General features: G+C 32.3%; 2 protein-coding genes across 2 annotated transcripts; one reads left to right on the top strand and one right to left on the bottom strand.

Moving 5' to 3' along the window:
- Positions 1–10: 10 nt before the first annotated feature.
- Positions 11–1,216, top strand: LOC663271 (uncharacterized). Its single transcript, XM_969327.4, has 4 exons — positions 11–306; positions 363–600; positions 651–790; positions 837–1,216. The coding sequence occupies exons 1-4, from the start codon at positions 249–251 to the stop codon at positions 1,136–1,138; spliced, it is 738 nt and encodes a 245-aa protein (XP_974420.1). The 5' UTR covers positions 11–248; the 3' UTR covers positions 1,139–1,216.
- Hmt-1 (Heavy metal tolerance factor 1) lies at positions 1,138–16,155 on the bottom strand. Its single transcript, XM_008196450.3, has 9 exons — positions 15,874–16,155; positions 15,504–15,820; positions 8,552–8,751; positions 8,346–8,496; positions 7,981–8,158; positions 7,442–7,858; positions 4,748–5,337; positions 2,200–2,756; positions 1,138–1,389 (listed from the first exon to the last, which is right to left on the bottom strand). The coding sequence occupies exons 2-9, from the start codon at positions 15,810–15,812 to the stop codon at positions 1,287–1,289; spliced, it is 2,505 nt and encodes an 834-aa protein (XP_008194672.1). The 5' UTR covers positions 15,813–15,820; positions 15,874–16,155; the 3' UTR covers positions 1,138–1,286.
- Between the last annotated feature and the right edge of the window lie 194 nt (positions 16,156–16,349).

Raw genomic sequence — 16,349 nt, 5'->3', positions numbered from 1 at the left:
GTGCTGCCAACGTGCCGAAAACCGGCGCCAATTTCCATTCAAACAGTTTAAAACAATGTTAAACCAATAATTACGGGCGTTTTTGCCTCATTTGTGCCACATTAGCACAAAATTTCCGCTCCCTAATTGCCTATTGTTGCAATTAGGAAAATTATGTACGAATTACAAGGTTTTCAACTTTTCGACACTACAAATACTTTTCACTAACTCATTTTTAATAATAGTTTTCGACTTGATTCCGTAGAATAATGAGTGCGATTTTACTTGTGGTGCTTGTTTTTGGCTCAACTTTTGCCAAAACTTTGCGTAAGTCGTTTAATTGAATTAACCATTGATTTTAATTAATTAATTAATTAATTAAGCGCCCGAAATTATCAAATGTCGCAAATCGGATCCTAATTTAAACCAGTGTTTGGATAAATATGTTATGGAAGATGTGCGTAAGTTGGCCATGGGGAACAGGGATTTGGGGATTAGTCAGTTGGAGCCACTGCTTATACCGGAGGTGACCTTGGGCCAAGCGTCCAAGGACACGCTCCAGCAAGTTTACAAAAATGTGAAAATTCACGGCATCACCTCGGCTACGATCAAAAATTCGAAGTAACAATAAAATTAACAAAAAAAAAAAAAAAATTGAAAAAAAATTTTAGGGTTAATTTTACGCAAGGGAGTTGTTATTGGAGCTACGATAGCTTGACTCCCGTCGTGCGTATGGAAGCCGATTACAAAATCAACGGAAAGTTGCTCATTTTCACACTAAACGGTGAAGGGAAGTGTAATAACACGTTCTGTGAGTGAAGCACTCGGCTTCGCCTCGTGCCTAATTCTTTTTTTAGGGGATGTTGAAGGCGCCAATCACTTCAAATGTGAAAGGTACACCAAAAAAGGCAAGACTCACTTGAGAATGACCGAGCACGTGTTTAAATTCAACCCGAAAAAAGTGATTTTTTCCTATGATAACATAATCAACGGTAACGAACAGCTGAGCCAACAAATCATGAAAACAATCAACGAAAATTCCCTAACTGTTTATGCCGACTTTGGCGCCGCCATTGAGCAAGTGATGGCAACAGTGTGGTCGCAGAATATTAACGAAGTGTTTGCGAGGGTTCCCGAAGAAGAATTATTTTTACCATAGTCAATAGAAATATTTTATTTAAACTAGTGATATGACAGTCAACTTATTTTTTGTTCAATACAAATCAATAATTACGAAGCGTTTTTTTTCACTTAATAAGCCCCAAACCTCGGCAACTAATTGTAAATAGTGGGGGGTGGGGTGGGGATTAACTCCTCTCAAGGCTAGTCTCGGCTGAATTTTCTTTACTCTCCAATTGTTGCTTCCACATGGAGGCGTACACGCCTTCCTGGCCAATCAAGTGCTCGTGTCTGAAAAAATGGGTGGCAACACTGAAATTTACGAATGGCTGGCAATGGTGCCAACATATTGACATTCACTGACATATGCGTAAAAATAACAAAAAAAAATTTTTTTTAAGTTTGGCAACATATTATGTCAGTTCTACGGAGGACTATAAGTTAGGAGGCGAAACGAATATTTTCTGAACCTAAAGAAATAGTACGGCAGAGTAAAACTGAAGGCGTAGGAAATTTAATTCTCTACAACTTTGTTCCTTACATTTTTTTTGTATCTTTAACCGTATTCCCAGCGTTTTGATAAATATGCGACGGTGCGCAGAAAATTATCAATGTTCGTCCCAGCTTATATTTTTGCAAACGCTGCGAATACGGTTGAAGATACAAAAAAAGTGTAAGGAACAAAGTTGTGGAGAATTAAATTTCCTACAAAAAAGTCCGCGACACCATATTTCTATCTTCAACGGTTTAGGTATAAATTAACTTTCAATATCAGACCACCGGAAAAATGACGCAAATTCGTCGCTTGGGCGTCTTTGAATGACTTTGGGGCCTAAACGATTGAAGATAGGAAAATGGCCTCGGGGACTTTTTTGTAGGAAATTTAATTCTCTACAACTTTCTTCCCAACATTTTTATTGTATCTGTAACCGTATTTGCAGCGTTTTGATAAATATAGGGCAGAGTGCATAATTTTTTTAAATATAGTTTATGATAAAATTTTGGTGACATTAACGAAACAATCAAGGCCGGAGAACGTTTTATTTGTCGTTTCGTATCCTAACCTTTGGCTCTCCGTAGTCAGCTCAAAAAAAAACTTACTTTCCCCTTTCTATAATTTCCCCGTCCCGTAAGACAAGTATCTCATCGGCATGTATAACAGTTGACAATCGATGCGCCACAATAATCGTCGTCCTATTGGCACACATCCTATCCAAGGACTCTTGGATGTTTCTCTCAGTTTGCGTATCAAGCGCACTTGTCGCCTCATCCAACAGTATAATCATGGGGGCTTTGAGCAACGTACGTGCTATAGCAACACGTTGTTTCTCGCCGCCGCTTAACCGCAGCCCCCTTTCACCAACTTGGGTGTCATAAGCGTCCGGAAACGTCAAAATACGATCATGAATATCAGCACCACGTGCTGCTTCAATCACATCAGCGTCAGTAGCTGTCAAACGTCCATATTTAATATTATATCGGATCGTGTTATTGAACAGGACAGTGTCCTGAGGCACGACTCCGATCGCCCTTCTGAGCGATTCCTGAGTCACTGTTTTGATGTTCTGACCGTCGATTATAACCGAACCGGTCTCGACGTCGTAGAAACGGAACAATAAACGAATTATTGTGCTCTTACCGCTGCCCGAAGGGCCGACCTGAAGGCGAAAAAATTGTCTGGGAAAATTGTAAAACTATACCGGGTGGCCACAATTTTGAAAAATTGTGAACACCCGGTATGGTTTCTCAAACAACTGTCAAGTGCTGTTATGTATAATTCAACAATAGTGTAAAATAGTGCACAAACATCATTGTAACCTTGATTATTTGGTAATTAAACACACAAAAGAACAAAATTAGTGATTTTTCGGAAAAAAATTGCCGAAATTTTGACAAAAAAAGTTTAATTGATAGAAGATATGAAGCATATTTCTTCGATTTATTCAAAATTTTCAAAAAAATTTAGTCCATTTGATCGATTTTTTGATGTTTGATTTTTTCAATTTTCATCGCGATTTTTGGCGATTTTGGGTACCCGGAACATTTGTCGAGCAATAGCTCCGGAACTATCAGAGATAACCCCATGAAGTGTATTATCGTTGGAAAGCTCTTTATATTATCTATCTTTTTCAAAAAAAAATATTGTACTCCGACTAATAGTTTTCGAGGAAATTGGAGACAAATGCAAAAATTGGTGAAATTTTAAAAAATTCATAACTAAAAAACTATTCGGAATTTGGCAATTTTCTCGGTGCCAATCGATTCCCCGGATCATTTTGCATCGGTGTGTATCAAAACAGTTCCACTTTTTCGAATAGTTTAGCCATAAATGAAAAAATAAAAAAAATTAAAAAAAAAGTTAACAAGTTTAAAATCGGTCAATTTAGAAAGTGTCTCTAACTCAAATGAAACCTATTCTATCTTATAGATTTTGATGTGCTCTTTCCGATGGAAAAAAGCGTTTTCTCCTAGCTCTTTTAGTTTGGGAGTAATCGGCGTTTGAAAATTGAAAAATTTTTTGCGAGATATCGCCTTGTGTTCTAGACCATTTTGTAGAGCTTTTTATTCCGGTTGTCCTCGATTTTTCCGTTTTTCGATAACTCTAATAGTTTGGCCGTAATTGGCGGTTGAAAATTGAAAAAAAGTGAAAATGGAAACCTTTTTTTGCGTTTTTCTCGGAAACTGTAAGACTTAGAGCAACGAACAAAAAACCATCTGATAGCGCTTAATTTTATCTATTTTTTCGACCAAACCCGGAGCCGCTCCGGGCAACGGTTCCGGCTACAGAGGCGATCAAAGTTTTTCACTAAAAAAATTCATAAAAAAAACTAAAAGTCGTAGAGCACTGCGGTTTGTTCCATTGAATTCTGCGGCTCATTTTACATATTATATCAATTTTTCACAAGAATTAGAAAATTAAAATTTTTTGCCTAAATTTAGGGTAGCCATTTGTCATAGTGGAAAATTTTATTCAATAAAAAAATTCATAACTCAAAAACTAAAAGTCGTAGAGCAATGCGGTTTGTTCCATTGGATTCAGCGGCTTTTTTCTGTATTATACCAACTTTTCACGAGATTTAAAATTTTCAATTTTTTTGCTCAAATTTCCACTTACCTTCAAAGAGGTGAAAATTTTTTTTTTTAAACTCACTCCAGTAAATTTTTATGGACTTCTTTATGTCGTAACAACCCACAAAAGTTGTTAAAAGTCCACAAAAAGTCCATAGGTTCGATTTTTTGATGTTTGATTTTTTCAATTTTCGTCGCGATTTTTGTCGATTTTGGGTACCCGGAACTTTTGTCGAGCAATAGCTCCAGAACTATCAGAGATTACCCCATGAAGTGTATTATCGTTTGAAAGCTCTTTAAATTATCTATCTTTTTCAAAAAAAAAAATAGTGTTCTCCGACTAATAGTTTTCGAGCAAATTGCAAATAAAAGCAAAAATTGGTAGAATTTTAAAAAATTCATAACTAAAAAACTATTAGAAATTTGGCAATTTTCTCGACGCCAGCCGCTTCCCCGAACCTTTTTACATAAGTTAACATCAAAATAATTGCCGAAATTTTGACAAAAAAAGTTTAATTGACGAAAGATTATTCAAAATTTTCATTTTTTTTTTAACAAAAAACATACTTAAAATACGTACCAGAGCCACGGTTTTGCCTTGAGGCACCGAAAAAGTGACATTTTTCAGCACCAACCGTTCGGGTAAGTACCCAAACGAGACATTATTGAACTCCACAGCCCCCCTTTTGACGGCAATGGGCCCCGCATTGGGGGCATCGATCACCTCCTGGTCCTCCTTCAACAAATCGAACATATTTTCCATATCGACAAAATTTTTCTGAATCGCCCTGTAATACGTCCCAAACCAGTTCAATGGGACATAGAGTTGGACAATATAAGTGGCGAAAAGAACATAATCGCCAACTCTAAGCTCCCCCTTTTCCACAACCATCCAGGCACATAAGAGACTTCCGGCCAAAAGTCCGGTACAAATAATAATGTTCTGGACTGTGTTTAAAATGTTGAGAGTGATGTTGGACTTCCATTCTTCGACTTGGTAGCGCAGGATGGCTTCACGAAATGCTTCAACTTCGTACTGTTCGGCACCGTAATATTTGACCGTTTCGAAATTTAGTAAAGAGTCGACGCTACGAGCACGTGTCTCGTTGTCGGCAAGGTTCATGCGACGTTGGAATTTCGTACGCCATTCGGTGATGCTGATTGTGAGAGCTGGCAAGGAAATTTTATTGGGGAAAAATTCGTAACAAGAAAACTAAAAGTCGGAGAGCAAAACGGCTTGTTTTGGTGGATTCTGCGGCTCATTTTGCATATTGTAACTGCTTTTTTACAACACTGGTTTACTCGAGAATTTATTTAAAAAATATAGTTGGATTGAAAAATGGTGGATGCGCCGGGTCATTTATTTTAAAAATTCATAACTCGAAAAGTAAAAGTCGTAGAGCAATGCGGTTTGTTCCATTGAATTCAGCGGCTCATTTTCTGTATTATACCAACTTTTCACGAGATTTAAAATTTTCAATTTTTTTGCTCAAATTTCCTGAGTAACATACAACTTACCTTCAAAGTGATGTAAAAAAAAAATTTTTTTTAAACTCACTTCAGCAAATTTTTATGGACTTCTTTATGTCTTTTCAACCCACAAAAGTTGTTAAAAGTCCACAAAAAGTCCATATGTTCGATTTTTTGATGTTTGATTTTTTCAATTTTTGTCGCAGTTTTTGTCGATTTTAGGTACCCGGAACTTTTGTCGAGCAATAGCTCCGGAACTATCAGAGATAACCCCATGAAGTGTATTATCGTTGGAAAGCTCTTTAAATTATCTATCTTTTTCAAAAAAAAATTATTGTTCTCCGACTAATAGTTTTCGAGCAAATTGGAGACAAATGCAAAAATTGGTAAAATTTTAAAAAATTCATAACTAAAAAACTATTGGGAATTTGGCAATTTTCTCGGTGCCAATCGATTCCCCGGATCATTTTGTATAGGTATGGATCAAAATAGTTCCACTTTTTCGAATAGTTTAGCCATAAATGAGAAAATAAAAAAAAATAAAAAAAAGTTAACACCCCCCCCCTTAAAATCGGTCAATTTTTAAAGTGTCTCAAAATCAAATAAAACCGACTCTATCTTATAGATTTTGATGTGCTCTTTCCGATCCAAAAAAGCGTTTTCTCCTAGCTCTTTTAGTTTAGCCGCAATCGGCGTTTGAAAATTGAAAATTTTTTTGCGAGATATCGCCTTGAGTCCTATGCCATTTTGTAGAGTTTTTTATTCCGGTTGTCCTCCATTTTTCCGTTTCTCGATAACTCTAATAGTTTCGCCGTAATTGGCGGTTGAAAATTGAAAAAAAGTGAAAATGGAAACTTTTTTTGCGTTTTTCTCGGAAACTGTAAGACTTAGAGCAACGAACAAAAAACCATCGGATAGCGCTTATTTTTATCTATTTTTTCGTCCAAACCCGGAGCCGCTCCGGGCAACGGTTCCGGCTACAGAGGCGATCAAAGTTTTTCACTAGAAAAATTCATAAAAAAAAAAACTAAAAGTCGTCGAGCACTGCGGTTTGTTCCATTGAATTCTACGGCTCATTTTACATATTATATCAATTTTTCACAAAAATTAAAAATTTAAAATTTTTTGCCTAAATTTAGGGTAGCTATTTGTCATAGTGAAAAATTTTATTCATTAAAAGAATTCATAACTCAAAAACTAAAAGTCGTAGAGCAACGCGGTTTGTTCCATTGGATTCAGCGGCTTTTTTTCTGTATTATACCAACTTTTCACGAGATTTAAAATTTTCAATTTTTTTGTTCAAATTTCCACTTACCTTCAAAGAGGTGAAAAAATTTTTTTTTTTAAACTCACTCCAGTAAATTTTTATGGACTTCTTTATGTCTTAACAACCCACAAAAGTTGTTAAAAGTCCACAAAAAGTCCATATGTTCGATTTTTTGATGTTTGATTTTTTCAATTTTCGTCGCGATTTTCGTCGATTTTCGGTACCCGGAACATTTCTCGAGCAATAGCTCCGAAACTATCAGAGATAACCCCATGAAGTGTATTATCGTTGGAAAGCTCTTTAAATTATCTATCTTTTTCAAAAAAGATCATTGTTCTCCGACTAATAGTTTTCGAGAAAATTGCAAATCAATGCAAAAATAGGTAAAATTTTAAAAAATTCATAACTAAAAAACCATTAAGAATTTGGCAATTTTCTCGACGCCAGTCGCTTCCCCGGACCATTTTACATAAGTTTACATCAAAAACGTTCCACCTTTTCAAATAGTTTTGCCGTAACTCTTCACCAAAAACTTACCTATGTATAACACCATCGTGATGAAGACAATCAATCCGAACCACGCATTAAAAGTCACCACAAAAAACACCACAGCCACAATAATATCAACAATCGTCGGAAAAATCGAAAAAATAATATAGTTCAACAAATTATTAATACTGTCCGTCCCCCTATCCATCACTCTCAACACCTCCCCCGTCTTCCGCCCCAAATGCCACCGCAACGACAAACTGTGCAAATGTCTGAACAACTCCACCTCCACCTCCCTCGTCGTATACTGCTGTATCCTGATCCACAGAAACGAACGCAAATTATTCAACAACCCCATACCCCCCGTCCCCCCACCTTGGAGGAACTTAAACGCAACGTAAACCAAAATCCAGTCCCAGCGAAACTCCAACTTCTCTAATTTCTCATCAGGTGTCATACTATCCACTGAAACGCAAATTCGCCCAATTAGGTTATTTTTTTTAAGCCTTCTAGATTATTATAACACTAAACACTCGCATAAGCTCGTTGCATAAAGAGTGTATTTTGGCGCCAAAATTCAAACTCACCGATATATTTGTTGTAAATGGGGACGTACAAGTTGATGACCCGCCCCCCGGCCAATAGCAGGAAGCAGAAAATGACGCGAAATTGCAACAAAACGTCCTTTTTGGGCCAAATAAAGGGCGCCAAAATTCGGACTTTCTTCCAAAGATTGCGCCATGTTGATTGGTTCTCGGTACGGTCCTGCAAAAGCGAGGTTATAACCGTACCATATTAACCGATTTGTAACCTTGATTTTAACGCTGACATTAATATTTTTAAAAGTGACGTTCTTCATGTTTCTAAACGACGAATTTAGTTTTCTTTTAACTTGACTTTAATCTGACAAAAGCCGGCAATAAATCAAAAAAGTGTTGCGCAATCAACTCACCTGCTGTGGCGGCAAATTCCGAGTCGAGTCGTTTAGTGTGAAATAGTTGATGTTTTGGGTGATTCCGGGCGCTTTTAAGCCTAGTAAAAAGATTAAAAGACAGGATAAGTAACGTACGACGAAAAGGCCCATCTCGATTTGGTCCTCTGTCCTGGAAGTTTAATTTATTTATTTATTTTTTTTAATGATAGAAGTAAATAAAGTACGTTTTGAGCTGAAACCACCATTCTTTCTTGTCCAAATTGAAGAAAGCGAGGTTTTCGGAGATGAAAACTAGAGTCCAGAAGAGTAAAAGAACGATACCGTGCCCTTTGGTGGGCACCGAGGGCAAAAGGTAGTGCCTTTCGACTCGGACCACCAGAAGGGAAAAGGGGTAGGCGAGGAGGTTGAGCACGAGGGACGTTATCTGGAATAATTTTTTTCGTTTTTATTTAATTTAAATCTGGCTAAATGAATACGTAAATTTTGCAACTTTTTATCTCTTGTGTGCACAATTTTTTGATAAGAGATTAGTTTATATAAAAGATTTAAAATAGAATGTATCAAGGTTAAAGTGGAATTAATTTTTTGCAAATTTTTTATTTTTAGTAAATATCTCAATATCTCAAAAATGAGGAAGCGTAGAACAAAAATGAAGACAGATTTAGAATCCTCAGAAAATTTTACGTCAAATAGGCATATTTTTGACTTAAATCGTTGATTATTGTGACCTTAACGAATTTTTTTTTGTAGATAAGTAAGTAAAAATTTTTTCCAAGTTGTTTTATTCGCATTATTTGTTTAATTTTGCCTGAATTACTACAAAATATTGCCCAAAAGTAAACAATAAACTAAAAGAAAGAGCTGCAAATCGTCTTATAATAATTTAAGTTTTTTAAATTTTTTAATTTTTAGTAAATTTGGAAAATTAAAAATGACGTAATTTCGTTTAATATCTCAAAAATGAAAAATCGTAGAACAAAAATAAAGACAGATTTAAAATCCTCAGAAAATTTTACGTCAAATAGGCATATTTTTGACCTAAATTGCTGCTTACTGTGACCTTAACGATTTTTTTTGGCAGATAAGTACATAACAATTTTGACCAAGTCGTTTCATTCGTATTATCTGCATAATTTTGCCTCAATTACTAAAAAATATTGCCCAAAAGTAGATAATAAACTAGTAGAATGGGCAGCAAATCGTCTTATAAAATTTTAATTTTTAAAATTTTTTTTTTTAATCTAGAAAATTAAAATTGATCATATTTCGTCTAATATCTCAAAATTGAAGAATTGTAGAGAAAAAAATGAAGACAGATTTAGAATCCTCAAAAAATTTTACGTCAAATAGGCATATTTTTGACCTAAATTGTTGGTTATTGTGACCTTAACGATTTTTTTTTGGTAGATAAGTAAATAAAAATTTTTCCCAAGTCGTTTTATTCGCATTGTTTGCATAATTTTGCCTCAATTGCTATAAAATCTTGCCCAAAAGTAGATAATAAACTAGTAGAAAGGGCTGCAAATCGTCTTATAAAAATTTAATTTTTCTATTTTTTTTTTTAATTTTTAGTAAATTTTGAAAATTAAAATTGACGATATTTCGTCCAATATCTCAAAAATGAAGAATCGTAGAAGAAAAATGAAGACAGATTTAGAATCCTCAGAAAATTTTATGTCAAATAGGCATATTTTTGGCCTAAATTGTTGGTTATTGTGACCTTAACAAATTTTTTTTTGATAGATAAGTAAATAAAAATTTTGACCAAGTCGTTTTATTCGCATTATTTGCATAAGTTTGCCTCAATTGCTATAAAATCTTGCCCAAAAGTAGATAATAAACTAGTAGAAAGGGCTGCAAATCGTCTTATAAAAATTTAATTTTTCTATTTTTTTTTTAATTTTTAGTAAATTTTGAAAATTAAAATTGACCATATTTCGTCAAATATCTCAAAATTGAAGAATCGTAGAAGAAAACTGAAGACAAGTTTGGAATCCTCAGAAAATTTTACGTCAAATAGGCATATTTTTGACCTAAATTGTTGGTTATTGTGACCTTAACAATTTTTTTTTGATAGATAAGTAAATAAAAATTTTGACAAGTCGTTTTATTCGCATTATTTGCATAATTTTGCCTCAATACTAAAAAATGTTGCCCAAAAGTAGATAATAAACTAGTAAAAAAGGCTGCAAATCGTCTTATAATAATTTAAAATTTTTTAATTTTTTTATTTTTAGTAAATTCGGAAAATTAATTTTGACCATATTTCGTCCAATATCTCAAAATTGAAGAATCGTAGAATAAAAATAAAGACAGATTTAGAATCCTCAGAAAATTCTACGTCAAATAGGCACATTTTTGACCTAAATTGTTGCTTATTGTGACCTTAACGTTTTTTTTTTTGGTAGATAAGTAAATAAAAATTTTGACCAAGTCGTTTTATTCGCATTATTTGCATAATTTTGCCTCAATTACTACAAAATATTTCCCAAAAGTAGATAATAAACTAGTAAAAAAGGCTGCAAATCGTCTTATAATAATTTAAAATTTTTTAATTTTTTTATTTTTAGTAAATTCGGAAAATTAATTTTGACCATATTTCGTCCAATATCTCAAAATTGAAGAATCGTAGAATAAAAATAAAGACAGATTTAGAATCCTCAGAAAATTCTACGTCAAATAGGCACATTTTTGACCTAAATTGTTGCTTATTGTGACCTTAACGTTTTTTTTTTTTTGGTAGATAAGTAAATAAAAATTTTGACCAAGTCGTTTTATTCGCATTATTTGCATAATTTTGCCTCAATTGCTATAAAATCTTGCCCAAAAGTAGATAATAAACTAGTAGAAAGGGCTGCAAATCGTCTTATAAAAATTTAATTTTTCTATTTTTTTTTTAATTTTTAGTAAATTTTGAAAATTAAAATTGACCATATTTCGTCAAATATCTCAAAATTGAAGAATCGTAGAAGAAAACTGAAGACAAGTTTGGAATCCTCAGAAAATTTTACGTCAAATAGGCATATTTTTGACCTAAATTGTTGGTTATTGTGACCTTAACAATTTTTTTTTGATAGATAAGTAAATAAAAATTTTGACAAGTCGTTTTATTCGCATTATTTGCATAATTTTGCCTCAATACTAAAAAATGTTGCCCAAAAGTAGATAATAAACTAGTAAAAAAGGCTGCAAATCGTCTTATAATAATTTAAAATTTTTTAATTTTTTTATTTTTAGTAAATTCGGAAAATTAATTTTGACCATATTTCGTCCAATATCTCAAAATTGAAGAATCGTAGAATAAAAATAAAGACAGATTTAGAATCCTCAGAAAATTCTACGTCAAATAGGCACATTTTTGACCTAAATTGTTGCTTATTGTGACCTTAACGTTTTTTTTTTTGGTAGATAAGTAAATAAAAATTTTGACCAAGTCGTTTTATTCGCATTATTTGCATAATTTTGCCTCAATACTAAAAAATGTTGCCCAAAAGTAGATAATAAACTAGTAAAAAAGGCTGCAAATCGTCTTATAATAATTTAAAATTTTTTAATTTTTTTATTTTTAGTAAATTCGGAAAATTAATTTTGACCATATTTCGTCCAATATCTCAAAATTGAAGAATCGTAGAATAAAAATAAAGACAGATTTAGAATCCTCAGAAAATTCTACGTCAAATAGGCACATTTTTGACCTAAATTGTTGCTTATTGTGACCTTAACGTTTTTTTTTTTGGTAGATAAGTAAATAAAAATTTTGACAAGTCGTTTTATTCGCATTATTTGCATAATTTTGCCTCAATACTAAAAAATGTTGCCCAAAAGTAGATAATAAACTAGTAAAAAAGGCTGCAAATCGTCTTATAATAATTTAAAATTTTTTAATTTTTTTATTTTTAGTAAATTCGGAAAATTAATTTTGACCATATTTCGTCCAATATCTCAAAATTGAAGAATCGTAGAATAAAAATAAAGACAGATTTAGAATCCTCAGAAAATTCTACGTCAAATAGGCACATTTTTGACCTAAATTGTTGCTTATTGTGACCTTAACGTTTTTTTTTTTGGTAGATAAGTAAATAAAAATTTTGACCAAGTCGTTTTATTCGCATTATTTGCATAATTTTGCCTCAATACTAAAAAATGTTGCCCAAAAGTAGATAATAAACTAGTAAAAAAGGCTGCAAATCGTCTTATAATAATTTAAAATTTTTTAATTTTTTTATTTTTAGTAAATTCGGAAAATTAATTTTGACCATATTTCGTCCAATATCTCAAAATTGAAGAATCGTAGAATAAAAATAAAGACAGATTTAGAATCCTCAGAAAATTCTACGTCAAATAGGCACATTTTTGACCTAAATTGTTGCTTATTGTGACCTTAACGTTTTTTTTTTTGGTAGATAAGTAAATAAAAATTTTGACAAGTCGTTTTATTCGCATTATTTGCATAATTTTGCCTCAATACTAAAAAATGTTGCCCAAAAGTAGATAATAAACTAGTAAAAAAGGCTGCAAATCGTCTTATAATAATTTAAAATTTTTTAATTTTTTTATTTTTAGTAAATTCGGAAAATTAATTTTGACCATATTTCGTCCAATATCTCAAAATTGAAGAATCGTAGAATAAAAATAAAGACAGATTTAGAATCCTCAGAAAATTCTACGTCAAATAGGCACATTTTTGACCTAAATTGTTGCTTATTGTGACCTTAACGTTTTTTTTTTTGGTAGATAAGTAAATAAAAATTTTGACCAAGTCGTTTTATTCGCATTATTTGCATAATTTTGCCTCAATACTAAAAAATGTTGCCCAAAAGTAGATAATAAACTAGTAAAAAAGGCTGCAAATCGTCTTATAATAATTTAAAATTTTTTAATTTTTTTATTTTTAGTAAATTCGGAAAATTAATTTTGACCATATTTCGTCCAATATCTCAAAATTGAAGAATCGTAGAATAAAAATAAAGACAGATTTAGAATCCTCAGAAAATTCTACGTCAAATAGGCACATTTTTGACCTAAATTGTTGCTTATTGTGACCTTAACGTTTTTTTTTTTGGTAGATAAGTAAATAAAAATTTTGACCAAGTCGTTTTATTCGCATTATTTGCATAATTTTGCCTCAATTACTACAAAATATTTCCCAAAAGTAGATAATAAACTAGTAAAAAAGGCTGCAAATCGTCTTATAATAATTTAAAATTTTTTAATTTTTTTATTTTTAGTAAATTCGGAAAATTAATTTTGACCATATTTCGTCCAATATCTCAAAATTGAAGAATCGTAGAATAAAAATAAAGACAGATTTAGAATCCTCAGAAAATTCTACGTCAAATAGGCACATTTTTGACCTAAATTGTTGCTTATTGTGACCTTAACGTTTTTTTTTTTGGTAGATAAGTAAATAAAAATTTTGACCAAGTCGTTTTATTCGCATTATTTGCATAATTTTGCCTCAATACTAAAAAATGTTGCCCAAAAGTAGATAATAAACTAGTAAAAAAGGCTGCAAATCGTCTTATAATAATTTAAAATTTTTTAATTTTTTTATTTTTAGTAAATTCGGAAAATTAATTTTGACCATATTTCGTCCAATATCTCAAAATTGAAGAATCGTAGAATAAAAATAAAGACAGATTTAGAATCCTCAGAAAATTCTACGTCAAATAGGCACATTTTTGACCTAAATTGTTGCTTATTGTGACCTTAACGTTTTTTTTTTTGGTAGATAAGTAAATAAAAATTTTGACCAAGTCGTTTTATTCGCATTATTTGCATAATTTTGCCTCAATTACTACAAAATATTTCCCAAAAGTAGATAATAAACTAGTAAAAAAGGCTGCAAATCGTCTTATAATAATTTAAAATTTTTTAATTTTTTTATTTTTAGTAAATTCGGAAAATTAATTTTGACCATATTTCGTCCAATATCTCAAAATTGAAGAATCGTAGAATAAAAATAAAGACAGATTTAGAATCCTCAGAAAATTCTACGTCAAATAGGCACATTTTTGACCTAAATTGTTGCTTATTGTGACCTTAACGTTTTTTTTTTTTTGGTAGATAAGTAAATAAAAATTTTGACCAAGTCGTTTTATTCGCATTATTTGCATAATTTTGCCTCAATTACTACAAAATATTTCCCAAAAGTAGATAATAAACTAGTAAAAAGGCTGCAAATCTTCTTATAATAATTTAAAATTTTTTAATTTTTTTATTTTTAGTAAATTTGGAAAATTAAAATTGACCATATTTCGTCCAATATCTCAAAACTGAAGAATCGTAGAAGAAAAATGAAGACAGATTTAGAATCCTCTGAAAATTCTACGTCAAATAGGCATATTTTTAACCTAATTTGTTGATTATTGTGACCTTGATGATGTTTTATTTGCACAAACGTAAATAAAAATTATGAAAAAATTACGTAAATAAAAATTATGACCGAATTGTTTCATTCAGATAACTCGATCGGTATAAAAGTTTGTTCAAAAGTAGAAAAAAAACTACAAATCGTTTCAAGCAATTCCTATTTTTTATTTTTGGTAGATTAAAAAATTAAAATCGACCAGAAAGAAAAATTCGCTATAATGTAATATTTTAAATTGTTTAAAAGATAACGAGACAAATAATGTGTGTAAATTTATTATAATTGGTTCATTTGCAAAATTTGCGATTACCTTACCCCCTAATCAAGTAAAATATTTTATTATTTTTTCAGCATAAATAATTTTGTTTTTTTTTAATTTACAGATTTTTTCACTTTTTTGCAGAATTTTATGGCAAAATGTAGTTCAAGTTAACGTATTAACGTAAAACATTGAACCGTAAATAAATCTTGGCATTCTTGTCTTAATTGCATTTTTGTGGCCCGTTTCCGCAATAATTAAATAATCACGCAATTATTTTTGTCGCTTAATTAGCTCGCAAGCACTTATCAAAACACGGAATTATACATTTACAACATTATTGCGATAAAGACGTAACCCGCTGATAACACAAACCCATCATTCTTTCACATAACACAATCCAAGTTCAATACCACTCTTATCTAAACACTTCTTTAATTTTTTCCCCATGTGATTATCGCCGATAATAACCAAACCACATAAACACCAATCAGAGTCAATAATGAGCCATTTCAGACAAACAATGACCGAATTAATTCGCACTTACCATAAACCCATAAATGTGTTTATCATCAAACACTGTCCCTCGCAGCACGAACCTCACCACTTCCAACACGGGCACCAGCAGCGTCACAAAAATTTGGAAATGGTACAAACGGGACTGAACCAAGTGGTTTGGCGATATTTCAGTACCATATTTCCTGTACATGCACAACTGGATGGTACCAGCCAGTAAAATAAACCCAGCGATCACAGACGATGACAAAGTCTCGACGAAGCATTGGGACGTCCCGTGGTTCACCCACACGTCCCAAATGTGCACCCCCGGGGGGCAGTAGCTCATATTTGCAGCCATCTCACCCACTTGAAAAAGTGAGGTTAGGGACGCCCAAAGCGACAAAAAAAACAAGTCTTACCTAATACATTGCCGCCAAATGTAAAAAAGGGGCTGTGGCGTAAGCCGAAGGCGATAACGCGCTTGCAAATTGGATTATTATTGTTTAGTCATCACAATGTGACATTTCCAGTGAATGACATAAGAAAGTTAGGTTACGAGCGAGGCTTTTTAATGATAATAACACGCAAAAACTATGCTGCGTTAATGGAACGTAACGAAATACTATATTACGACTTTGGTGATAACTGATAAGTCGTATCAACACGTTTTTATAAACAATCATGCAATTAAATGATGCGGCGGGCAACCAGTAATACACCAACCAGTGGCGTCCCACTTGCTAATACACAAAATAATAGATAATTAATTTCGGGAGGCACGATAACTACTTATTTGTATTACAACAGACGGGAAATTATGATTGTAATAATTTTTTTTCAATAAATTATTGTGATAATAATCATTGGTTACGCAACCAACTTCACACCAGTGTCG

Source organism: Tribolium castaneum, chromosome 8 (genome assembly GCF_031307605.1).
Source record: "Tribolium castaneum strain GA2 chromosome 8, icTriCast1.1, whole genome shotgun sequence".
NCBI lineage: Eukaryota > Metazoa > Arthropoda > Insecta > Coleoptera > Tenebrionidae > Tribolium > Tribolium castaneum.
Note: the sequence above shows the minus strand (reverse complement) of the source record. Positions and strands in the feature narration are given on the sequence as shown.